General features: G+C 41.2%; 1 protein-coding gene across 9 annotated transcripts in view; it reads left to right on the top strand.

Annotated features, from left to right (window-relative positions):
* Positions 1–26454, top strand: part of SEC14L1 (SEC14 like lipid binding 1) — a 100309-nt gene that overhangs the window by 36427 nt on the left and 37428 nt on the right. For 7 of the 9 annotated variants that reach the window (XM_090058932.1, XM_090058931.1, XM_090058936.1 and 4 more), the window contains one exon: positions 9687–9777. In XM_090058932.1, coding sequence (XP_089915058.1) covers positions 9715–9777 — 63 coding nt within the window. In that variant the 5' untranslated portion in view covers positions 9687–9714. Of the gene's footprint in view, positions 1–7503; positions 7619–9686; positions 9778–26454 lie in introns of those variants that run through there. The other 2 variants (XM_090058930.1, XM_090058939.1) reach the window with 1 other exon arrangement.

Genomic DNA, 26454 nt, shown 5'->3' with positions numbered 1-26454 from the left:
TTTGCATGTTAAGGCATGTAGTCTTCAGCACAGCTAGTACAGCATCCTGCATTAGCACTCATTTCCCCACATAATTGATAAAATCTTCATCCAGACTTTTCCTTTTGCACTACAAGCTGATTAAATCTTTCCCTTTCCACTGCAGAGCAAGTTTATCATAGTGTCCTATGCTGATGCTCGAGGAGTGAAATCAGATTAAGTGTGTCGCAGATGCCACCAATATTAATTTCTGCCTTATCAACCTCATGAGGGTTATAAATATCTCCTGGGAGTGAGGGAATCAATGCTGGAACTGACACTCTATCAAGAGTATAAGCCAACCCCCGCCTCTCATGTTTCCCTTAGTTACAATGCCAGCAAACCTCATACTGCTGCTGCTATCCCTGTGTTTTATGGGCAATGGCATGAAATTCCACGTAGAAGCCACTGTCTGGATAGCTTTAGACTCTGGGGTGAAACCGTGTGCAAAGGCTTGCTGTACTCGCTGTGGTCACATGTTCCATCTGAGTCATAAAAGTTATGAATCAGGACTTAGTCCTGTATGCTGATACTGCTCTATGTACATTTTAGCCTGCCAGTGGTATCTGCCCTCTGACGTAGGCTGGTGGAGTCAGACTACTGGCAGCTGAGTGTGGCTGGCTGGCTTCCAGCTTTTGATTCAGTCTTCCCATAAGCCCCTTAAGAACAGAGGAAAAACATATTCCTAACAGGTTGTGACACCAAAAAACAAAGTGTCTCAGGGGTTTCAGTTCTTCCAAGGGCTTTTTTCTATACCGAGACACTTAGAAAAGTATTAATAATGGTATGAAGGTGATGCACATATGTTTGAGGAGGAGTAAGTGAGTTAGTGAGCAAAGGCAACTTAACTTTTGAATGAGAATATTCTCTTTGGTTTAACGCACTTTAAATTACGTGTGTTAACCTTACATTTTAGGCAGAAAGCCTTCCTTACTTCAGACTAACACAGTTAGCTACTCCTCTCTCTCTGTCTCACATCTTTAGTTCTTAACTTTGCTGAGCAAAACAAGCCCCTGAGACTGCAGTTCCAGGAGTTCTCAGTCATGAGAGTGCTGGATAAATATTACTGTAATTGAGATATGCAGAGAGTTATTAATCGGGAGTGTGGTGCTGGGGAGTCAAGGGATCTTGTTTATTTTAGGTTCTTCCACAGACTCTGTGGGCACATCCAGACAAGTGTACATGTGAGGTTTGCGGTGCCGCAGACCCATCCACGCCATGCACACACGTTTGCTGTGCTGCTAATTACCAGCATGGCAAGTTGTTTTTTACACTGGGAGATCCTGGTGTCAGAAAAACCCACACCAGAAGAAGGTGGGGTGGTGCACATAACAGCAGCATGCGCCACCTGAAACTGGAGCCTGGCCAGCCAGAGCCATGCTTCAGTTGCCGGCCAGGCTCCAGGCACCCAGATTGGTGTTGCTGGAGCCCCAGGAGGCCCTGAGGACCCCAGGTGCTGGCCTAAGCCTCCCTTACCCCACCCAGAGCATTTTTCCCCATGCTAACTGTACATGCAGGGGCATGCACCAGGGCAAAAAGCAGTGGCACAAATCTGTACCACTGCTTTTTTCCCCCCACAGCAACTGCATACCCCTGGTTGTGGGGACACAGCTTGTGTGTGCATCCTTTAATACTTGCTTAGCTTCAATTTACTTGTTATAGTAGCATTCTTTCTCCTCTTTCAAATCCTTCCCAAAAACACATTGCCTTGAGGTTTGAAAAATGTATATATCCCTTCCAGATGACTTAATTGCATTCTTTAGGTGTATCGACATGACACCATTTGGGTGGATCTACATGGCCCAATATAGCGCTGCACACACATACTGCCAGCTATGAATGAGCCGGTCTGTTTACATGGCACAGTGGAAAGCAATGCAGATACTAACTTAGGTTACAGGAATTGGAGTTGCATCAGCTCAGTACTCCAGCATGAAACTTGATATGACTGATTTGCCGGACTAGAACACCATGCTAACACAGCCATTCTGCTTCCAATGCTAGAGCTTGGTCAGTCAGAACTAGCTCTGTATCTATTCCAAGGAGCTTCATGGAGCTGTTAGACGTACCTTTTAGGTCTAAACTTTTTGGTCCATGCTTGAACCAGAATAGGATCTCCCTGGGGCATGGACCATATGTTAATACTGGTAACATTTATCAATAATAATGCTTGTTTTACCTGGAAAGGAGTTCAAGAGTAGAGATTATTTGATGATGTTGAGAATTTAAAGAACTAGATTCTGATCTCAGTAACATCAGTGTAAATCATAACACGACTGATTTGAATGGGATTACTCAAATTTAGAAAGCACATTCAAGATCAAAACCTGATAATTTATTTTGTAGTATTTGCATTTACTTGGCCTTTAGCAATTAGAATTTCATCTATGAGCAGTCCTTTACTCTTGACAAATTTATTTCTCTTATTGTTACAATGCAGCATCACCAGTGATGCAAACTGCTGAACAATAAAAAGCAAGAATGCTTAAATTCCTATCCTGATCGTGATCTACAATAGATATCAGGTCCATGGGAGCTGAAAATTCATGGATGTGTGTGGAAATTGCACTTAATATTACATTTGCCTTAGGTGTGTTATATACCTTCTCTTTGATGCATGCCCAAAATATCAGTTCCACGCTGCTCCTAGACAAATTCACTTTAAGGCAGCTACTGGCATTGTCGTTAATAATGTATCAAGCAAGCACCAGTGATTCTCTTTGATATCCATGATAATATTACCTGAAAACAGAGTAACTGGGACTTGGGTTGCATAATAAAGAACACATTGTTGAAGAATGCTATTTGGGAAATGTGTCCAGCTGCTGACCTTACATAACTTCCACAGGCCTCATCTTCCTTTATCTCTGATAAGCTGTACTCTAAGTTCTGAAAATATTTATCATGTCATACTTTTATACTGCATCTTCTTAACTTCAGTCTTTTTACACTTTCTTACAGATAAAAAGCCATTTATTCACAGCCTTCTGTGAGACACTTCAGTGTGTTGCTGCTTCCTTCACACTCCTTTGAAAGACTCAATTATGAGATTCCCATAAGAAATGAGTCAATAATACTATAAACAATAACAGTCATAGTAAAATATGTTTTTAAAGCCTGATAATTTTTTCTTGTGTTGTCTGTTTTGTTAAGGCTGTAGGCTCTTTGGAGCAGGAGCTGTATGCCAAGTACAATGCCAGCATTTAAATAATATATTAATAAGTTTTCCCCTTTTGCCAGACACTCTAATTCCTTTTAAGAAGCTATCTTAATGAAGATTTTTTTCTGGTTGATTTTCGAATCAAGGGAGTTGGGTAGAACAAGGAGATAAGCCAGTTGCATGAGAATGTGATACTTCATCCAAATTCAATGAGGCAAAATTTCTGAGTGAAGAGACCACTCAGTGGAATCTGTGTGGATACAAATGCCAAGTCCTAACAACACTAAAAGTGATCAAAAGAGTTATATTACAACCCTTCAGTTTGAGAGAAGGATATTAGGAGACAGAAAGCCGAGAAAGACCTTGAAAGCCTGCAAAGTCTTGTAACACAATATGCGAAGTGACTTCAACTATAATAAATATAGAAGTAGATACTAGCCAAATGCCACAATGGAACAAGGTTTAGAGCTGCAATTTGCTGGCATATTTAAACAACTGCTTCTTGTAAAGCTAGCTTCAGAGAAGACATGACGAGAAGCTAATCTTGACAAGGTCTAAATAAACACACACATGCTCATTCAAGAAAAGAAACTATAGCAAAGCCACTAATCAACACTGGCTACAGCATAATTAAATGTCAACCTCCTTCGTGAAGGGATTGTACCAGGAACAAGAATGGTCTCACTTCACTTCAGAAAAAGTAATGAACCCCTGCCCAAATACCAGATTCTTAAGTTCAACGAGAGGAAATAAAAATTGCTGGACAGCCTGCAGGTCACTACATATCCCACAAGAGCATCCCAGAGGAGATGAATAGAAGGAGGCCCCTAATGCCTAATAATTGTAAATAACTTTGGGTGAAAAATACAATTGGTATAGAAAACATACTTTCTTTGTCTCTTATGGTTGGGTCTATGAACTGATCGAGTCTTCAGCCAGGTGGATTAGTGTGTCATGGCCATACTTCTTTCTGGATTCAAAAGAACAGATCTTTTATATGGAGTCCTCCTTTAACACAGCTCATTTGGGTCACTCTGCTTGTTGGGGGAAAGACAGGAGAGATGAAAGCCACAGTCACTCAGCATCTGTTACACCCAGTGGTCTCGAGCCAGGATTGGGGCTCACTAGGCCACCTGCTGAAGAAGCATGCTTAGAGAGGGAGTTTGGATGACCCACAGGGGTCTGTGAGAGAGGAAAGGCTGGAGGAATTTCCTCCTTTTTGGTACCTGAGTTATTTGGGCGTAGGTCAGTGTCACACCAAGGTTGGCACCAGATGGAGAGATGCATTCTCCACCGCATGTGAGCTGGTCATGCCTTCTGCCAGTTGTACTGGTAAGAATCAGAGCCATGCCTCTTTCAGGGTTCAAAACACAGGTCTTTTATTTGGAGCTTTCCTTTAACATCAAATACTCAGGCCACTTAGCTTACTATGGTCAACAAAGGAAATCAAAAGAAAGTAAGCTTGCCTTCTAAGAATCTTCTAAGCAGGCCTCAAAGATTTTTCAGCTTTTTTCAGTAGCAGCAAGTTGCTTCAGCTCTTGATATCTCTCAGCGCCCTCAACCTTGACTCCCTTCCTGTACCCAGCACCTCTGTACCTCATTGCCAAGTAGATCCCTCTAGATCTTTAAAGGGTCTCTCTCTGCACCGTCACAGGTTTTGTACACCATTTTTGTTTTAAACTTACATTAAGATAGCTTTCTCCTGGCAATCCATACCTGCATAGCTTGCCAAACTCAGTGACAGCTGGTTGAAGAGACAAAGAACCCAGGAACATAGGACCGGAAGGAATCAGGTGAGTCATGGGGCATTTATAGACATACTCTGGGAGGCAGGGGGAGCGCTCTAATTAGCAAGCCGTGCTAATTCAGAGCATCCGAGCATCACATGAAAAATGATAGCGGGGTGCTTTGAAGGAAAGTGCATTGAACAAGCTTTAGTTTAAAGCACCTCACCACCATTTTTTCGGTGTGGGATGCTGATGCATGTGACTCTGGAGGCTGCTGGAGCACAGTAATTTCTACTCAGGAAATCAAGTCTGCTGCAGTGCTGAATTTACAGCATGTCGGAGCAGCCTCACTGCTCGTCTGTAAGAGTCCACAGAGTCCAGTCCCCCTGCAAACATAGGCAACCAAGTAATAGAAGTTAAGTCCAAAAACTCCAGAAGAACATCTGCTCCAGCCACCATGCACATTACAAGGTGAAAAGAAACACCTCATACGCAACTTGGATATTTCAGCACAAAGTGAAAACAAAACAAAATAAAAGCAGAGACCTAATTATGTATCAGGGGAGAAAGGGAATCCCTTCCAGGCCCTGACAGGCAACTAGCATGGGATTTGTTAATTAAATATACAGTGCATTGAGACTTCTAGGGAGAGAGGATGAATAGAGGAAGGAACCTGTTATGGAAAGGTGTCTCAACTCCCAGCAAAATCTTCCTTACTTCAGATTTTGCTAGTGCATCCCTTGTCCTTGCATCGCAGTTGCTACTGAAAATATTAAACAAGAATTCATTCAAAGAACAATCTTTGGGTAACCTCTCTCCATCCTGATAACTCTACTTCAAGCATAACTTGTTGTCTCCCTGCTAGCCAGCTCCTTATTCACCTTTGTTCTTGTAAAAATCCCCATCTTCTCTACCTTAAAGGGAAGGATGTAACAGAAAAGGTGCTCAGACATTTCAGTAATGAGTGCTTTAACAACGATTAATGGGTGAACTGTGTGTGTCCCCCATAAATCATGTTGGTACTGGAAGAGTGTTCATCCTATGGGTAAATGTAATAGCGGTGCCAAATGTGCCTTCCTAGAATTTCGTTTTGACCCCAGCAGGAAACTGAAAATCAAAGGAGAGTTTTATGTCTTTATTTCTTTTTCATTTAAGAGGGCAGGATGTCTTTAAGAGTCAGGATATAACATGTAAATGCTTTTATTTTTTAGTTGAAAAACATGTTTGGGGCCTGAATTGGCTGAGTCTGTGTCAATACCCTACCACTGAGACCAGTGGGCCCTGCCCCCGTGGAACTTCTTGTGGGTCCAAGGCCTTAGATGTGATTGGGTACGTTTGTAGGGCCTCCACAGTGATCCCAGGACCATGGCTGAAAAAAAAAAAGCCTTGGCCACTCACTCCTGCTCTGCTGTACAGGACAGGTTGTACCGTGAGGTGAGACTATCGTCTGTACAGTAACCATTTCTACAGTCCACTTGTAGGATGCCGAAAAAACATTGCATGGTTGCTATTCTACCCTGCGCACAGAGTACTGCCATTAGGAACGTGCCGAGGAATAACTTTCCTCGGCAGTAACCACCTGCCAAAAAATCAGCTACCTAGCGTTTTATAGCAAGTGGCGTGAGTAGGCGGACTTGTTCTAGCGTTAGGATTGTCACAGAAGCAGGAATGACACATCCTTAGTCTCTGGGAGGGGGTCTGTGTCTTCCCGAGCAGCACCAGCTATGGACCTGGGATAGACTTAGACAAGCTTTTGAATATGAGATGTTCTTCCTCTGTCCTGGGAAGAAACAGGAGGGTAAGAGCAATGTCATAGCCGGGATGGTCCAGGCATGAACGACGCGTGCCTGCTGAGGCTGGGGAGGGTGTGGTGACTGCCCGCAGGTAGCAGTGGTGGTGTCAGTGGCAGGGGTATGTCGGTGGCGAGTGGAGATCGCCCACAGGTGGCCGCAGCGGTGTCGGGGGCGGGGGGAAAGCAGCGACTGCCCACAGGTGGCTGTGGCAGTGTCGGCAGCGAGGGAGGGGTGGCAAGCAGTGACCGCCTGCAGGTGGTGACGCAGGCATCAGCAGCGGCCAGTTTTTGGAGGGGTGGGGCATGCGCCTATAGGTCCAGGGGATCTTGTCCTGACCAGGACAACTGGGAGCTATGCCAATAATAATAAATAAGAAAAAAAAACCCTAATTGCTGCTTTTCCCATGTGCCTCAGTTTCCCTGTCTGTAAAATGGGGCTAGCAACACTGAGCTTCTTTGGAAAGCGCCGTGCTAAAAGCAGCGCTGGGATTCGCCTGCCTGGAGGTAAAATGGGACTATGTCCATCCAGTCCCCATCTCCACAGCCTCATTACAGAAGGGTCTTTATCACAGTGAGCACAGGGGCCCACTTTGAAGGAGAGTCCCTCCCCAGTCAGGGGAAGACCCATCCTAGCGCATGCGCAGGAAGCCACGGTGGCCAGCTCACCACCTCTACTGCGCAAGCGCAACGGAGTAAAGCCGATCAAGCCCCCACGGTGCCGAAGTGCGCACGCACTCCCTCTCCCGCTCTCCTGGGGTGTGCAGCTCCCCCGCTGCGCATGCGCAGAGCTGGCCGGCGGCCGGGCCCCGCCCCCCCCGCCCGCGTCACTAGTAACAACGGGCGGCTGCAGCCGCGCTTCCCGTCCTGTCCCGTCCGAGCTCCGGCATGAGGCCCCGGCGCTCCCGGCCGGTGTGACAGGAGGTGAGTGCGGGGTCTGGGCCTGCCCTCGCCAGCCTCGGGATCCCCGCGGCTCCAGGGGCTTGAGTTCGCCAGGGTTGGGCCCGAGGGTGGAAGCGAAGGGCCTCGCGGTTGTTGTTTGAAAATAAACGCCGGGTTTCTTCCCCCCCCCCCCCCCCCCTTGGGGTCCGTGGCTGGAGTCGCTTCTCGGGGCTGCCGCCCTGGTAGTATGAGAGCCCTGCAGTCGCTGGGGCGATGCACGAGGCCTGGGTTTCTTAGGGTGACCCCTTTTATTGGACCAGCAATTAACCAGCTTTCGGGTGCGAGACATCCGTCTTCTGCCCCGGGAAGAAACGGGAGGGTCAGAGTGATGTTGCAGTGGGGATGGACCAGGAGTGATGTGAGGCGCAAGGCTTTCTTAGGATGGGACCTTTTATTGCACCGACTAAGTAGTTGGGAGAGTTAGACCAGCTTTTTTTTTTATAGATGTAAGGGGCTGGAAGGGACCTTACACATCATCAGGTCCAGCCCGCCCCTGTACTTGGGGAGGAAAGATAACTGGGGCCAATGAGGCCAGCGAGGTGGGCATCATGATTTTCAAATGTCTTGTACTTGGAATGTTGTCTAACTCTATCCCAGTTGTGTAGTAGGTCCAGTAAAAGAGATTGTCCTAAAAAGCCTTTGCCCCTAGGAAGAAATCGATTTGTTCCTGGAAGAAATTACCCTGATTTGGTCCAGGGATAAAGTTTCCTAGGTTAGGGCAGATTGAGTCAGTGGCTTTTGTCACATGTTTGCCACTCGGGTTTCTCAAGGAAGCTGCAGTGCTTCCAGGGTTATCCTGTTCATGCATCTGTGGCCCTGTGCCAGACTTTAAGCTTTTTTTCTCCCTTCTTAGTTCAGCGTCGGTCCTGTGGGCTACTTGGCCAAAGCTGATGGGAAGTTGCCGAAGTTCTGTAAGCAGCAAGAGGATGTTAATCTTAGTGAGAAATGGCTTTCTTAGAATAACTTAATTTTATTTTTATGTCTTTTAATCTGGCTGGCAGCCAGTATCTTCATCCAGGAGTACTGATGGCAGTATTTTTCATTAGATTTAATTTTCATTCAAGAAAGAGCTTGATGAGACACCATTCATTGGTGGAATAAGCTGGCATAGTGCCACTGCAGTTGTTCCTTTCTATTTCTGCAATAAATGTGTCTGCTTCCTCATATTGGTGTACCCACAATTTCTCTATGATATAGCTTCATATCGCTGGACTGACACGTTGATCTATCTGGGTTTTGTAGTAATGAAACTTTCATGTTTGGAATTGATGAGGAAATTTTAACTTTATTTAGATGTAATGATATTTTTTTTCCTCTGAAAAGAAATGCATTTTGTAAACGCTGAGTTGTTACCCTTCATTAGAAAATAGAATTCAGGATTAATTAATTGTCCGTTAACTATTCAAAAGTAACATTGGAGATTGCAAGAATTTACTACAATCCTTGAGTGTTTTAGGGATTTACACAGTGGAAACTGACTAAATTGTGCAGGGTCCTCTTGTTTTTAGTATTGTGTGTCAGTATTCATAAGACTTCTTGCGTTGCTGCTGAGAATCACTTTTTGAATGAGCAACTCTGAAATGTTCCACCAGTGTTTTGCTAAAACGGTAGACTGAGAATATACCAATTTACTGTTCACATTGGAAGCTTTTAAAATGATATATTTGGACAGAAAATGCTATGAAGTGGCTCAGATTCTGTATTTGTGGCAAGCAAACTTGTGTACTACACTCTAAAACCCCAGCCCCCTCAAAAATCCTCTGAGGAAGAATATTTGTAGCACTTTTAGCATTGTATTGTGGGGATCTAAAAAAGAGAACTTAGCTGCAAGAAAAAAACAGTTGGATAGAGTACATGCTTTATTTCAATTAAACAGCTCAGTAGAAATGTTTCTGCTTATTTTAAATATGCCTCTTCCCTTGCAGCATTCACTATCCTGGACACTGAATAGTAGGAGAAGATGCATGGGGTTCCTTGGGGAAAACTGACAGTGTTAATATTCAATATGGCCTTTCATTTGTGGTGTGACACTTCTAAATTTGTTTTTCAGGTGTGGATTGTTCTTATTAGCTGGAACCATGGTACAGAAATATCAGTCTCCCGTGCGGGTGTATAAACACCCTTTTGAATTAATTATGGCTGTAAGTATCCATTCTTACTGTAGCGTCTGTCTTATTTGGAGATTATTTTTAATGCTGAAGTACTGTTGGGGCCTCTCTTGAATAAGCACTGAAGAGACCCTCTCGTGAAAAATGCATAATGTAAGAAGGCAAGCAAAAACTAAGTGATGGGGTGAAGATAGAAATGCCAGAGCTATATATGTTTTATATAGAAAAACAGTCTTCCTTAAAGCCTTGCCATAGTTCTTAGGCTTCATAGTAGAGCTGGGTCTGAAGACGAAAGTGTTGGTCCTACATGGTGTTCCATGTGTAGGCTGTCATGGAAGCAGGTTTAAAAATGTTTGTGGGAGAAGCTGATGAAGGAACTGTTCAAATAGCATCTCTTGCATAATGGGGTAGGTAAAGCATTGCAATTTGAGATGAGATAACATAGCAGAGAGCTGTGAAAGGCCTTGAATTGGAGATGAGAAACTTAAATTTGATGTAGTAAAATTCGACAAATATTTGATGATACGTTGATACAGTGGAAGAGGGAATATGGTCATAACAAAGGGGTTCTATTTTGAATGTGTTGGAAACGGTTTTGCATGTGTATGTTCAGGAAGTCAGAAAAGTACCATATTTACTTTTTTCTGCATTCAGCATGTGGCGGGGTGGTGGGGAAGCCCCTCAGTTAGACTTGAGTATAAATGAAGGAGAAGGTTGTCTCCAAATCCAACCCTGATGCCAAGTTTGGAGTTGGAGCTGTAACCACTGCCTCTTACAGCCCCTGCTCCCTCCCATGCCCCGCTTTTCCTCTTGGCCTCTGCTTACCTTCCCCTTGCAGCTCCGGCTCCTGCTGGAGCTCTGCTTCAGCCAGCTGTAAGGAGCGTGTGCTGCCTCTGGCCCCAGCTTGGCCACGTAGTGGCAGCCGGGCTGATGCTACTGCAGCCACAGCAGTTGCTACGTGGCCCAACTGGGGCTAAAGGCAGCACATGCGTCATGCTCCTGGCCAGACTGCAGCCCCAGCAGGATCTAGAGCTGTAAGAGGAAGGTAAGTGGCATGGAGTAAGAAGGGGAAGGCTGTGGAGAGGGCAGGCAGCATGGGAAGAAGAGCGAAGGTGGGGCAGTTGGTGGAGGGGAGCATGTGCCCAGAGGTGCAGGCACCACAGGGAGGAAACGAGGGATGGGGACAGGTAACAAGGGTGCAAGTGGAGGGGCCAGAGATCATGGGGTGTGTGCAGGTAATATGAGGAGGCAAGTGGTGGAGGGGACAGGTAGCAAGGGGCAGAGGTCAGGCCACTTAGTTCTTTTGCTGACTGCTATACCAGTGCCTGCCTGTCCCACTGCTGTTCATTGCTTGCTTTTCTGCAGCAGTATGGGGGAGCAAATTTTGAAGACGACCCTTCAAAAATTAAGTTCTAAACATGGAAAATTATAACAAATTATACATTTTCCATGTCTAGTATCTAAGTATTTGGCGCTTGTCTTAAATTCATTGTCATCTTAGATTTGTTAGAAACAGTAAATTGAAAACAAAGCTCCTGAGTGAATAGTTGCCAACTATACATATTCGTTTTAACCAAAAATGAAAGTCAAGAGCACTCAGAATGACCCAAGTTAGGTTTGCCTCTTTAAAAAAAAAAAAAAAAAAGAAAAAAGAAAGAAGAAATAAAAATACAGTTACCAGAAGTACAGTCTTCTGACGCTGCTCTGTGTGGTTTAGTTGAAACCACAACCGTTTGGGTTCTCATGAATTAAAAGGAGGATGTGAGGAGCAGTTATGTCAGCTTCTTTCTTCCTTTGAGACTGGAACAGTCTTAAAATTTAAATACAACTTACTTCATTTTTTACAACCTGCTGAGGACATCGTCTTGCATGCTTAGAATGAACAGCTTGAATAGTATTCAGAATGTGAATATATGAAAGAACTATATAAAATATGTTAGAAAATTCTGTAGTTAAAATATAAAGTCATTAAGGGAGTTATTTGAAATTGCATGACCCAGAGTATTTAAGAGCAGAAAGCTCAACCCATGAAATGTATCTTCTTTTGACCTAGCTCTTGAATTCGGTAGAAAATTACACATGCAGGGCCCAATTTTTTTGCAAGCACCTTGCAGGTGTGGTTCAGTTTCTTTGCATGGGAAGGCCTGTAGTCCTGTTAAGCCCCACTTCTTGTGATTCTGTGATACATTTTGATTAGTATTAGTGTACGTTTAGTACCTTATGCTAACTGCAGCTATGCATCAGATGTTGTTTCATCTGTTCAAGTTTTAAGTATTTGACACTACCAGGACATGACTTTTTTTCTTTTTTCTTTCAGACTTGCACATAATTGATTTCTCAGCCAAAATTCTCTTGTTCTTTGTAATCTTGAATTAAATTGTTACGTCATGACTGAATTGGTAACAATTTTTTTCTTCTCATAAGGGACCTTTCAAGAATTCTTTCAGTTAAAATAATTGCCCGAAATGTTTCTTTTGTCATGTCTTGCTAATGCTGTTATTAAAATTATCATTATTCTGTTTACTAGCTTTGTGTTTTCAAACTATTTTTCTGTTCTGTGGAGATATTTGTTTCAAGAACGTAGGCTTTTAAGAGAGAAATTCACAGTGTACCCATTAGTATTTAAGCTTTTCTTCTCTTGAGAAGAAAACAAATGTAATACAAATTGAAAAAAACAATAGCTATAAAAAATCAGAACTGTAAACTAGGAATGCTCATAAACAAGTGAGTTGAACATGCTGCTTTGCTTGACTCCAGATTTTAATTCTGGTAGTTGTACATTTGGTCCCTTTCCTCACCTTTCCAAACAAGTGAATCTTTTGCTTTGTTTTTGGGGTGGTAACTTGATGCAAGAACTCTGATCCTAGTCTATTTATTATAAGAGGACCCATGTACTTGCCATACTATCTTTTTATTATATCATTGTTTTTTTTAAAAGATTTTAAATTGCTGCAAAATTCTTAAGAATGGTTAAGAAACTTCAGTTATTGCAAGAAGTAGATGAGAGCAGTACTCTCTAAATAAGAGCCAAGTCACGTAAAGCAGGGCTTGGCCCACACACATTCCCAAATCCATTAGATCGGGCCTGCAGAGCTGGAGCTTCAGCAGCAGGGGCTTTCTATGGCTGGTGGTGGCTAGGTAACATGGAGTTTGTTCCACACCACAGCTGGGCAGCGGGGAATATTAGTGGCAGCAGCTGGATCATAGCACTGGCCTGCTCTGGACCCAAGCTGGGCTGTTCTGGCCCTCTATGAGGAAACATTGCTGACCTTTGCATATTTTATATGTTTAAAATATATATAATATGCTGCAGTATATTGCAGTGTGCTAGCTGATGGATTTTTCTTGATTACCTTTATAAGAGAAGAACCACCCCCTTGCTTCACTCTAAGTGATGTAAATGATCACATGTTCCTAATGCGAATGTTAAGCATATTCCAGCCTGATGCAGACTAAAATGAACATGCTTCAGTGCACATCCTCCATATCTGACTTCCCAATGGTCACAGCTGCTTTGAAACCAAAATTTTCCTAAATATAGTATCAAGATCATTCCTTACTACAGACAAAATACTTGCGTATGTCAAGGTTAAATGCAAATGTCCCAGAAAGCACATTTCTTAACACCGTTTTAAAAGCATGATTTCATATTGAAGCTTTTTTTAAAAAGAAATTCTTTTCTCTGTGATTGAGCACTTTGAAAATCTATCCCCCAGAGATTAAAAAAATAAGTAATTACAACTATCTGGAATAGAACGGGGTTTTTTCTTGGTTTTTTTTCTTCTAAATAAGTATCAGAGTTTCCATTTTCCCCCTTTATTTTCTTGGGTGACTTTTGGCTCATTAACATCTGGAAACTGAGGAAGCCTTCAGATCTTTCTTGAAAGACTTCCATGAAACAGAGCTGACATTTTCCTTTATAGTGATTTGTTGAAACTGCAGGATGTGGCTGAAGGGTTACATAACTGGCAGCTAGGCTGGGCCATAGAAGGGTTTCCTAGCAGTTGTTTAGGACTCTAGCAATATGTGCTTTATACACAGAAACCTGTAGTTCTTTTTGTAATTGGACCTACAGTAATTGCATCAAAACCTGATGTTAAATTTATGTCTTCATCTTCGAGCTGAAGACCTTTTCCACTGAAAACAACTGGACTAAATGTCCTTTGTGGGATGGGTCACTCCTCATTCACTTCCTTTGTGCTTGCTCCACATCTGGTTACAAATAATTAGCAGTCCTTAATGAAAAAGAGCTGTGTATGTGATGTTAGAACATGGGTCTCAACTGTACTAAAGTGATATCCTAGGGAAATTTTGCTCCCTATAATGAGGCACCTAAAATAAATGTATTAGAAGAAGGAAAAAAAAGTGGACTTCTTTGCCTTACCAGTTCTGGATTAAAACAAGATCCTGCCAGCTCAGTTGTTTCTATTTACCATGACCATATTGTCACAGGAATTCTGTCTAATTGTATTAAGAATGCATGTGTATGTCTGTGTCTCTTAGTTTCTCACACTTCCTTTGTGGAAGTCCAAAAAAAAAAGAAGCAGCATTTTTGATGACTGCATGTCAGTAGCAGTCCATTTGGGACAAACCCAGCCCTTCTTGCAGACTTAGATGATAGAGTATTGCTATGGGAAGTAGAGCTGGGATGATGATAATATGTATCTTTGACCATAAAGGAGGATTAATAAGAATCCAACATAAGATTCAGCTTCCCTGGTTTGTTTCGATTCCTCTCAGATCTGCTTAAGTCCTGATTCTGCTTCCTGTGCTGGAGGCTGAATTGCATCCTAGTACAGTACAATGGGTTTTGTATGAGTTACGATGCTTTAAGAGCAAGTTTATTACTTTTGTTTCCTCCCTCCAGCTCCTTAAAACTCTAGAATTCAAGGCTGGAAACAGTCATTATACCTTATCTGTACAGCTTGGGCAATATGATTTTACTCAGTGTAGTTCAATTATGCATCCTAACCAACCTCTTGAATAGTAACATGAATGGAAAACAGGAAAGCTGTTCATCAAGCCAACTGGAAACCCCCAGTTGGGAATGGAGCATTGAAATGGACCTCCTGGAGCACCAGGTCCTGTTCCTGTTATTGCAGGCACCAGTTCATATAATCTCTTCCATAATATTACAAAGTTCAGTCTTAGACTCAGTTATTATTTTGCCTATGCTACTCCCGTAGAGGGCTCTTTCAGAACTGAATTGGTGTCTTTAAATATATCAGGCAGCAAACCAGGGCTGGACAATATGTATTAAGCTAAAGTACAATGTTGCCATGAGGAAAAACTGGGTATGAACTCATCAAAAAACTTAAGCTAGAAAGTAGTGGAAGTTTTCTTAACCCTAAGAGCAGTTGTATCCTTGTTCTCTCCTTTCTGCCTCCCCTCCCCACCGCTTTGCAGCCCAACTTATATAACACTGGAAGTTGCTGAAATGTGGAATATTAAGGGTTTTTTGACCTTTTCTTTTTATGGTTAAGTAAATTCAAAATGCATTACGGAGATATTTAAAAGAAATATTTAATTTTATATGGTCAGTTGTAAATATCTTTCTGTTGAACAGTTAGTGATTTTTTTGTTGCACACATTGTTATATACAGATTTAACTTAAATATGGAGAGTGCAGTGTTGGGTCCCTTGTTTGTGGCATGCTACCCTGGATGTACAAAAAGTTAAAAAGAACAGAATATTTGTGATGAAAAATCTAAACTCTCTAGCTTTTTGACATGTGTTTGCGACTCCCATGAGTCGTAATTTCTAAAGACATTTTAAATATTGTATAATTAGCTATGATATTTAACAAATATTCCAAATACAAAAGGAAATAAATATAAGCAAGGTCTGTAATGTATCATTCTCAGGAAGATGAGTATCTTTTAGTATTCATCCTTTATTAGGCTAAATTCTATTAGTATGCCTCTGCTCTATGCTATCCCATATTAATATTGACTGTAGGTATATTATGATAATCTGTAACTGGAAGAAAATTAGCACTTTTTCCTAGAAATGCTTGCCTTTTCAAATTAGAGAGATGCTTTCCAAGGAACACTGCACCCATTTAGGTATCTAAATGAAAAGGATGCGATATTTTCATGAATACTTAGTATTTGTTGGTTCCTGCCAGAAGCTGCTGGATGTCAAGCACTTGAAAATCAATGCGCAAACTACGTAGTCACTTAATTTAATGAATTAAATTATTTCTCTATTCTTTTCTTTAAAAAATATTTTTTTAAATGGTAATTAAAGTTCAGCGTGTTCTGCTCTGAGGAAAATACAACAGGAATAACTGGTAGATGTAGCAGTTATAAAGAGAAATTGTCACACTTTCATACAATATTCTGAAAGCACTCGAGGTACAAAACTCATTTTGTTTTGGGAACATTTAGAAGTTAAAATGATTATCTGCATGTAATAGTATGTGCTATATTTTTGAGGTGCCTTGTTTTTTAATATAGCCTGGTGAAGGGTGGATAATTCAAACAATATTAAAATTCCCTTCTTTCTTAGCATACAATTGCTCGAGGCAGTTGTGTTGGTTAAGTACTGTAACGTCTGAATTTGGGAGTTTGGAAGCTGATCCTTTTGCCCTCTGAAAACCATCAGTCTCAAAGGCTGAAATCCTGGCTCCATTATTGAAAACCATGGCAAAAAAAATTGTTTTTAGTGGGGCGAGAATTTCATCTTCTGGTTTTCAGTTTATTTTTAATAATAACCTGCACTTATTTCTCCAGCTTTTTGCTGAAAGCCTGGATATTTTATGCTGGGAAATGTATTGGGAGAAGTGTATCAGCATAACCTCCTGAATGGATGTGATTTTGTAAGAGAATGCCTTTTTGTGACTTAGCTTGTGTTGGTTTGTTATTACCAATGATCTCTTGTTTCACAAAGAAAGACTAACTACATTCTAGACACAAATGAGCAGGCTGATTGTTCACTTTTTAATGATAAAATGGACTTGCATAAATGTGAGTTGAGTGAAGTGCTAGGGAAAAATATTCACTTTACAGTCTGCTTACTATGCAGTTTGTATCTTATTTCATGGTATGCTTAGATGCTTCCATGGCTTGCTATTTCCTGTTTCTGTGGGCAAACACATGACTACTGTAGCTGACAGCTGCAGTTGCCTTGTTGACCAGCTTTTGCTAAGTAGTTTCTTGTTCTCCCACCCTTTCCACTAAGAAGGATAAGACAACCTCCAGTCATGTTTTGCGGAAGTATCGGAAGAAAAGTGCGCACTGAAGCTCAGAGCTGTTGCTTTGTTTTGATAATGCTCTATAAACAATACAAGGCTTTGCAAGAGTTAAATTTTATAAGCATGTGAGAAATGCCCTTAAGGGATCCCTTGATCAGCCAAGTTAAACTTGTGGAAAACTAGCAAAAGTGGAGGAGCTAACAAATTCTCCAGAATTCTCGACGCCCTCTTTTGAAAGGAGATCTGGGTAACTGTGGTCTGGAAGAGTGCAACCCTGACTGTTTTAATTTTGATATGAGCTTAGCAGTGTAAAAGTATGTAAACTGCATTAAACTTTTGTGAGGGAAAAGTGGAGGTGTTTTGTTAAATATTGTGTTCAGTGTTGGACACTACAGATTAACAGACTTTTACTTGTATTGGCAAAGTCTTGTTGGAACGGAAGTATTTGTTTTCCAACAAGACTTTGTCAGTAAGCCCTCACCAGGATGACCTGAGTGGTGAAGGCATATTGGCAAAGCCTTGTTCCAGCAGAAATAGTTGGATGCATTTTTAAGGATAGGCTGCGTATCTCTGCTTTGGCTAGTTCTTCATTTTCCACTTCTGCTTTTAGCCAAAGAAGGGAGCCTGGAGAGGACAGGTTATTTAAGCTGAGACTGATGTAGGAGTTCTTATTTTAAAAGAACTTGAGCTAGCATTGTTTCTTGGTTAGTGGGAGAAAATCCTCACAGGATTTCTTTGTTCTATTACTCACTTGCCCAAGCCGTATCATAGTAAGTTACTTAATAATTTAGTTCAGTTCACCTATCTGCAAAATTGATATAAATCCTTCACTACAAGGATGTTTGGGGCTAAAGATTCTGTAAAAAAAAAATCTCTAGAATTCTTAGGAGAAAGACAAACTAGTTAATGGTTGCAAGAAAATTAACCTTTTAAATTTTAAATCTGAGTGGACTTGTACAATATGTGAAGGGGAGAAATGATGCAGGAGGTTGCCAGGTCATTTGCGGGATAGTGCTGGATTTTCCATGGTTTTGTGGGTTTCAGCTAGACCCTTTTATTGAAGAACCTAGCATTTGAGATTTGTGTGTTTGGCTGTGGGAGGAGGAAAGTAGAAGTCTCATTCCTTTCTACCATAACACAAAATGGTGGAAAGGTAGAAAAGTAGCAGGAAACTCCTACAGATGCACAGTCTAAATCCAGTTTTGCTTTCTGAGGCCAGGTACAGATGTTGAGTTTCTTCCAGGAGAATTCCTGTTCTCTCGGTAGAAACCAAAAACATACAGACCTTCAGGCAAAAATGAGTGCTCTGGGAGAAAAATAACCAGGTAGCAGCTTGGGATAAATCACTTCTGGGAGCATTTCCCCTGAATGCCCATATACTTTCCCCTGGCTTAACCACTCCTAGGGACCAGGAGGATTTGGTGCTGGGGAAAGGCTCCCATCACTTCAGCCTTGAAGGCAAAGGAAGCAACTGCTTTCACACCCCTTCACATTCCCCACCACCCTCCTTGTCCTGTAGACTAAGAAATGAGAGGAGCACTTTCCCTGCCTTTAATGGAAACTGGGTGCTGGTTTTGGAAAGAGGCGGAGGGCTTTACAGGCTTCTGTCAGCTTCCCTTTGTTGCCCAGCTGAATGACAGGGTGGGGGGATTTAAGAAATGATCACCTGTTTGAAGTCTGATTTTTTTTTTTGGGGGGGGGGGTTGTTTTTGGTTTGTTTGTTTGTGTCTCTTGTCCCAATCTCATCAAGTGATGGTGCTTTTTTCGTGTAATTAAAACCATGCATATATTGTTTGAAGATACTAGGTGAAATTAAGATGTAGGCTGCAGAACTGGATTCACACCTTGGGCAAATGCTTGATTATTACATCATCACATTTTCTCTAATTAACTTGAATGCGACAAATCTACCCCTTAATGAGCTAGTGGCACATGAGAGGTTGGACCTGTGTCAGGAGTTCACTAGTACAGGACATGGCCCCAAGCAATCTTTGTTGCATGAAGACAGCATTGTTATTGGAATGGGAACAGGACCAGACTCAGACCTGACAAAATGCTGAGGCTGAGATTGGTTTCCCTCTGCTCCTGTAGCATTGATCACTAAATGAACCAAATGCAAATTTAGGGGCAGGTTTCTTAGTGCACTTGGCTGTCTTTCTTTTAGTAATGCAAAGCTGTTCTATACCAGAGCAGTTCAAAGCACCCAGAAGTAATTTGTCCATAAGTTATAATTTAAAAAAAAAAAAAAAAAAAAGTGGAATAGGCTATGTTTAAATCCTCAGAGCAGCATTCTCTTTCAGTGTCTTATTCAGTATTTGCATATATAATTTAAAAATATATAAAAAGGAAATCTCGAGACACAGGCTGTGTTTAAAATGCAGGTTTGGAAAGTATCAGTAATTTGAAAGGGGTATCTTTGGTTATGTAACCTTAACTCTGGACTTCTGGGATTGTAATGGTTGGTGCTTTTTTGCATGGGGGTGAGGAGCGGGATGGGAATAAATTATTATTTCATACTCTCAGGCTTGTTTGGGTTTTTTAATCCATCATGATAGGGTTGGTTTTTTCTTGAGTTATGCAGATCAATTTATACAATAGCTTGAAAATTATAAATTGCTAATCTGTGTCAACATAACAGCCACAGTATTTGACTCTGGTTTATAATTTGCAAGCCTGCCTGCTTGCTGTTTCTGTAATATCATATCCTTGCTTTTTAATAATAATGATCATTGTGATCATCATAATCTTAAATGGGAAAGATTCAGAGTGTTTATGGTAATGGCCTCTCATGTCTTGCAGGACTGTGGGAACAGGAGTGTTATGTTTACATTTATTTTGGCCATAATAGGAGGGGAATGATTAGTTTCCTGACTTGAGCCCTTACTTTTCCAAGTGCATTGTGTTGTTTGTTTGGTTTTTTTTCCTCTCCTTGCTGAAGAATGTGAATGTCATCAGGATTAGATCCAGCTCAAGAGCATCCATTACCAGAATGTTTCAGAGGACGTTGACAGTTATTTTATCCAGCATGTACATTGCATGGATTTTTAAATTTGTAACACTATCGACTTTTGCTGTGCATTGGTCTGTAGGATAAATCACTCTTTACTGAATTCATGGTTTTATGAAGTTACATACTCCTGTTGATGTTTCATGCTTTGTATTGTAGACATTGGGGCTGTAAGGAAGATAGTTTCATGCAGTGCCATTTGAACCTGTTTATTCTCGCATTATTGGCTAAATTTGGTTCTTGCCTTTCTCTCTCTGTCAGCACTTCTAGTTGTGAATCAAGGCAAAGAGGAAGAAAACTGGTTTATATAATCTTCATGGGTTTTATTAACTCTTAAAAAGTGTGACGGCATTTTTGACAGTTTTTTTGCTTTAAAATGAGGCAAGCTTTTACACTGGGGGGGGGGGAGAAATACCCCTGTTGTATACCTAGCTAGTTTGTATGGTGCTATGCATCTATGAACCCTAATGGGGTTTTCTTTTTCTGCCTCTCAGCTGAGACGTGAGACTGGAATACTCTTATAAAGTTACCTTTAATTCTCTGCAAGTCTTAACGACTCTGCAGATTTCCCAGACCCGCTGTGCTATGTTCAGTTGACTCTCCATTGAAATCGGTGTATTGTCAGGGTTTATCTGGTGTATTCTGTGCTGTGGTCAGTTGTATTCTACCCAAAACTTCTGGAAGCTGTCAGAAGCTTAACAGTCACTTTTCTAGTCCTCTTTAAAATCCAGCTGTGCTATTTTCCTCAAATTCCTTCTTTTGGAAATTTAGTTTTACAGGCTCACCTTACTCCTTTTTGTCAAGTAAAGTTATGTTTATTGTACCAGCACATTGAGACCTCTATCTCTGGACCAAATTAAAGCACAATGAGTGCAACGTACTTAATTTTGTTGTTTCCCATTTCAGTGAATCTCTGTTTGCTGGTGTGAAAAGGAGTGTGTTTGTAACATAATTAGAAATTATTCTATTTGAAAGTTTTCAGGTTTTGAATGCCTGCTACAAAATGGTTTCTTAACACAGAGCGCATTGCACCTAGTCTGTAGCTGTCTTGCTAAGTAGACCAAAAACAATTAAACTGCATACCATTGCAGTGCCATTACTGAATACAACAGTTACTGTTTCAAAATATGAGACAAAAATATTTATATGCATATATCTAAAAGCATGCCTGTGATCATAGCAAACCAACAAGATTTGACAGAAAATCCCATTTTAGAACTTCTAAAAATCAATTTATAAGCCAGCAGCAGTTGATCCGCAAGGAATAGCTGACTGTTCCAAAAATAGATCCCCAACAGGCACACAGCAGGACAAAAGCAGAATTTTAAAATAAAGCTTTGTGACTGTAGAGATGCCAGAGTTACAGAATATTGAACTTGTACTGCTTACAAACTAATTTATCGAAAAAGGAAGAGAGAGACTAGCTACCATAGCTTCTTTTACAAGGGAACAGTCTTACTATAGTGACCAGAGATCCTGGTTTTCTGTTTTAAAAATCGCAAAATCTCTAATTTAAAACAAAAAAGCATGTGCACACACACTAAATCTGCCCCCCCATCAGTATTTTTCCATGATTAAAATGAAACGTCGCTATACATATATTGGTATCAGTTATATAATGTTTTATTAGTAGATTTACAATTTTAAAGCAATTTGTAAGTCTACCAGTGCCTCAATCAGTATAATAAAATAAGTTCTAAATACCTGTATATTTTGGCGGGAGTGTTTTGGTAATCATGGAAACTCAGAGCTCCCTCTGTCCCCTTTGCTCACCAGGATATGGGTCCAGCTGTGATTGTCAGCCCCCCTACCCCATGCTGCTTTTTGGCCCCGAGTAGCCCTGATATGCCAATGCCCTGCCCCTGTCTCGTTTCCCTTACAGTTGCCCCTCACTCCCAACCTGTAGCCCCCCAGTGTATGAAGAGGGTGGGTGTGTGGGTACAGGCAATGTGGGGGGGTGAGGAGGCACAAGGTGGCATAGAGGGGGCATGTGTCCCCCCAGAGTTCTGTGCCTATAGTGGACTGTAAGGCTGCAGTCAAGATAGACCAGCTCTGGACTGCAGGTGCCTCCCCAACCCAGCAGGCAGGATCGGGCATGGCAGGGAGTGCTGCACTACCCTGGCTGCCAAGGTGAGGTGCGGTAGTGGCATAGATTTCATAGACTTCTAGGGTCAGAAGGGACCTACTGGATCATCAAGTCTGACCCCTTGCAGGAGAGAGCGCTGGGGTCAATTAACCCCAGCCAGGTGCTTGTCTAATCTCTTTTTGAATATCTCCAAGGTAGGGGAAAGCACCACCTCCCTTGGAAGCCCATTCCATATTTTGGCAACCCTCACTGTGGGGTTGTGCCCCCTGCTGCTGCCAGGTGGGCAAGGGGCACCTCACCTTGGTGGACATGGCAGTGTGGCGCTTCCTCCCATGCAGGATCCCACCTGCTGGGCTGTAGAGGCGTCTCTTGCCCAGATCTGGCCTGGCCTGGCTGCAGCCCCATTGCCAGTGCACCCCTCTTCCCCCCACAAAGACTTGCATGGAGGGAACTGCTTTCCACTGCTGCTTAGCTGCCCTGTGCATATGTGCACACGTGTACATAGCACCCCCGTCTCCCACTTCCCGCAGCCCCTTGCAGACTGGAATTCTAACAGCCTGTAAGGCGAAACATGCAGTTTCCTGCATTTTTCTCCTTTTGAGGGAGAAAATCTATATTTTGCTGCGGCAAACAGAAAACCTGGATCCCTGATAACGACCATGCCATTCATTATATGAAATGGTGAGCAAAGTCAGTATCAGCTATTCATGATATTTGCCATCTTTTTAAACTTAGAAGGTAAAACAGTTGACAGGTTTCTTCTAATTAAAAATGCATACTTTAAAATAACTGGATATACATCCGTATGTTACACACAGACTTATGCACCACTTATAAGAACTACACTTATAAGAATCTTTTGCAGCACTTCTTGTTGAGATTAGACTGCTCTGTAACAACAGGGGTGTGTGTGTGTTGGTTTTTTTTTTTGTTTTGTTTAAACCTTGTGCTGCAGCAATTGCAGCTTACATAAGTGGGGTCAGAAGCAGTTTCATATTTCTACAACCTAACAGCTTGGCCAAAGGGATTAAATTTATCTTTAAATAGTGAGTAAAGAAACCATACATCAGTCTGATTATTGCTAACACTATCACTAATGGAATAGAATTTTGTGTGTATTGAAGAATACTGTTTGTATGGCTGCAAAGACCACATCTGCCACTGCTTGGCTCTATTTCTGGCCCACGCCCATCTACAGTAATCTATAGTGCACATGTTCCCACTCCAAGTGGTGCGAATCTTTGGGAACCAGTAAGCTATGGGGCTTCGTTTTCTCTTGTGAATGAGATCCTGAGTTCTCATTTGAGAGAGCAAGCATACCACTAGCATGCCAGCACCTTTCTGTCTAAGTTCTGTCCCCAACATGCCAACGTACATACTCTTGATGAAATGAGAACCTAGGATTGCAAGAATGCTAAGCATACTAATTTTGCATAATATACGTAAGAGTTATATTTTATCAATGTAAAGATAGCGAATTGGTCTTCTGTATGTGGGGATGCTGAAGTTTTGAACACTTTTTAATGTATGTTCCTTATTCCCACTTAATGTATTGAGGCATATGGATGGATGGTTGTCTTGAGATTCAGGGAATGATTACCCGAATCCTTTTTGTCATGGTTGTCATCATTCTTTTTTTTTTTTTTTTTTTTTTTTTAAGTAATGAGCATTCATAGGCCTGAGCCTGAAAACTCGCGCACAAATCCAGCAGCTGTGCAAATTTACTTAAGTAACCAAAAATTTCTTATCTATTTTTGGACAAACCACTAATCTTTCAGATGAAGTAATAGTAAAGCATGCCTGTAGGGATTTCAGGTGGTGGAATGCTAACAGTCGCAGTCTGATGACATGTGCTGTCTTTAATTATGTACCACCTTTCCTTAATGTGGTGTTGGATAAAAAGATATTTGCTTCTCATACAAGTCTTTTTGTATGCTGTTTCTGTAAATTGTTGAAGAGCTATGTGTTGTTATCCCAAAGGTGACTGTCTTCAGTAGTAAGTGAAGTGTTGTTTTTGTTCTCTTTTGTTTCTGTAAAGAGAAATTGTGTGGCATAACTGAGCAATGTAATTATACCACTGTAGCCATGCTAATGTAGCTCTCCCACATGAGCACTGTTCCCAAATGAAAGTGTCTAGGGAATAATACACATGAGAGAGTTACACCAGCATAGTTGTAGGGGTATAATGGTATTTTTCCGCTTAGAGATGTGCCCAACATCCATTAAAGTTCTTTGAGTCTTACAGGCAGAGATGTTACATAAACACAGCTTTATTGAGCAAATGCTTCACTTTATCTCTCTCACTTCTTCCTTGGCATGTCTGCCAAGGCTGCCACCAACTATGCCAAGTAAGATACTGACACTTACTTGGCTTGAACTGACTTTGTGCACGTTTCAGCTAAACTTTTAAAATAGGTTCGCAAGCTGTCTCTATGTCTTGATGGTTGTATAACATTTAGAGAGCATCAGAAGATAAGTTGATCTGATTTTATTTAATAAATAAATAAATAAAACAAGATGGAGTAGTGTATATCAGTCTAGTTGACGCACACTTCTGTGTGCGTTTCTCTGAAAGCCTTTTGCTGTTGGGATGTGGACCAAACAGCAGCATATATCTTGCAAGTAGGCATATTTGGTGGTTAGTATCTTGGCTGCACCATCACAAGGACATGTACTGTACATCCAAGGGAACACTGCTGTCTTTGGTAGAGTTTCTGCTGTGTGGTCCAAAGAGCTCAAAGGTAATAGCAGTAGAAGTTAACCTAGTTGCCATTTTCCCATCTTTGTAAAATATGACAACACTAAATGTCTGTGTGGGTGACTAGAAACTTTTTTAAATGGGTTCAGATAATGACTGCTGTCTCAAGCTCCGGTGTTCTGGTTCGGCTTTCTTTTTTTTTTTCCTGGCAACTAAGCCAGAATATTAGGTTTGTGCCTCCTTTAAGTTATTATTTTAGAAAAAGTTACTGTTGTATACATGAAAGAATATAATTGAAAGCTTATACAGGTTTGTATTGCTTTCATGGTGGTGAAAAAGGAGCCATTTCTGGACAGGTGGATGCAAGTCCCATAGTAGCAGTAAATGAAATGTAATTAATATCTTAAGAAAAAAACTCTAGTTTCATAATACTAAAGCTTAACAAACTCAGCCCTGTCTGAGATACTGTAAGCTCTGCTTTTATTGGTTCTCTTTTTGTGGTTTCTCTTTGCTTTCTTCTGTGCAGTATTTCTTAACTGCTAAAAATGTTATTGAGATGTTTAGTTCTCATGAAGAATTGGCCGCTGCTGGAGGTTATACTGCATTTGATGGACCAGTGGTTTCATCTGATATTGATACTCCTTTGTTCCTTTTTTGGTGTTGTTAATACTGAGGCACAATAAAGGAGGCGTATATCATTCAGTTAGCTGTTAGGTTTCTCTGACAGTTATTTTTGTATGGTCCAGCTAGTTCTTTGTGGTTATGTAATATAATTATATTTGACCGTATTATATAATAAGGTGTTCAAAATGGCTTAAGAAATAGTTTTGTAGTTCTTAGAGCTCTTATCTAACATGCCTAAAAATGTGTTCAGTCTGCATTTGTGACATGTTTGGAACCAATTGTGACCAATGTTGTCACCCTGGAAGCTTTGCTCTGAATTTTAAATCAAGGAAGGTAATACATGCCAGTACTTAAATGGATTTAATATGTGTTCTTAAAGAGAGAGAGTGTGATTTCACAATATTATGAATGAAAAGTTATTGTTTAAACTGAAGAATGGTAGTAAGCACGTGATGTAAGCAGAATTTTAATCCTGTTCCATTGTTCTCTCAGACTGCATTTCAGAGAGGCAGTATATATTGATTATCCATTCCAACCAACTGGAAGATGAAATTATCTGTTTATTCTCATGAAGTCTGGAACTTTACATAAAACCAATCCTTTTGCCTTCCAACAGAAGGTTTGATAGGAAATTAAATGGATGGGTGGAAGTCTGAGATTTCCACAGACCAGTATTCAGAGAATAGTGATATCCACATACATAACTATAAATCTAGTGGTTTACTAGTACCTTCCTGAATAATGTACATTTTTAGTCTGAGTTGTGTAGCAGAATGATAGTTTCTCTAAACAAACTGTAGGATTTTTCTTCCGTCTTTTAAGGTGCCCTACAGTATTTTATATACCATGCATATACTTTTGTGTATGTGAAAACAAAATTAGGATGATGATTCAAAATATATATACTTTCATGGTCAAGCCGAGTAGTTGAGGTGAGCTAAAACATAATGATGGACGGTAAGTTTGTAAGGAAAGTGTTGCTGCCAACCAAGCCAGTGCTGTTCATGCAGCATCATTCATGTGATCCGCGGGAGCCGTTGGGTTTGTTTCAGCTTAATAGAACACTTTGTTACTGTTACTAAGTGATTCAGAACACGGTT

Source organism: Crocodylus siamensis, chromosome 8 (assembly GCF_052110815.1).
Source record: "Crocodylus siamensis isolate JL-2025a chromosome 8, ASM5211081v1, whole genome shotgun sequence".
NCBI lineage: Eukaryota > Metazoa > Chordata > Crocodylia > Crocodylidae > Crocodylus > Crocodylus siamensis.
Note: the sequence above shows the minus strand (reverse complement) of the source record. Positions and strands in the feature narration are given on the sequence as shown.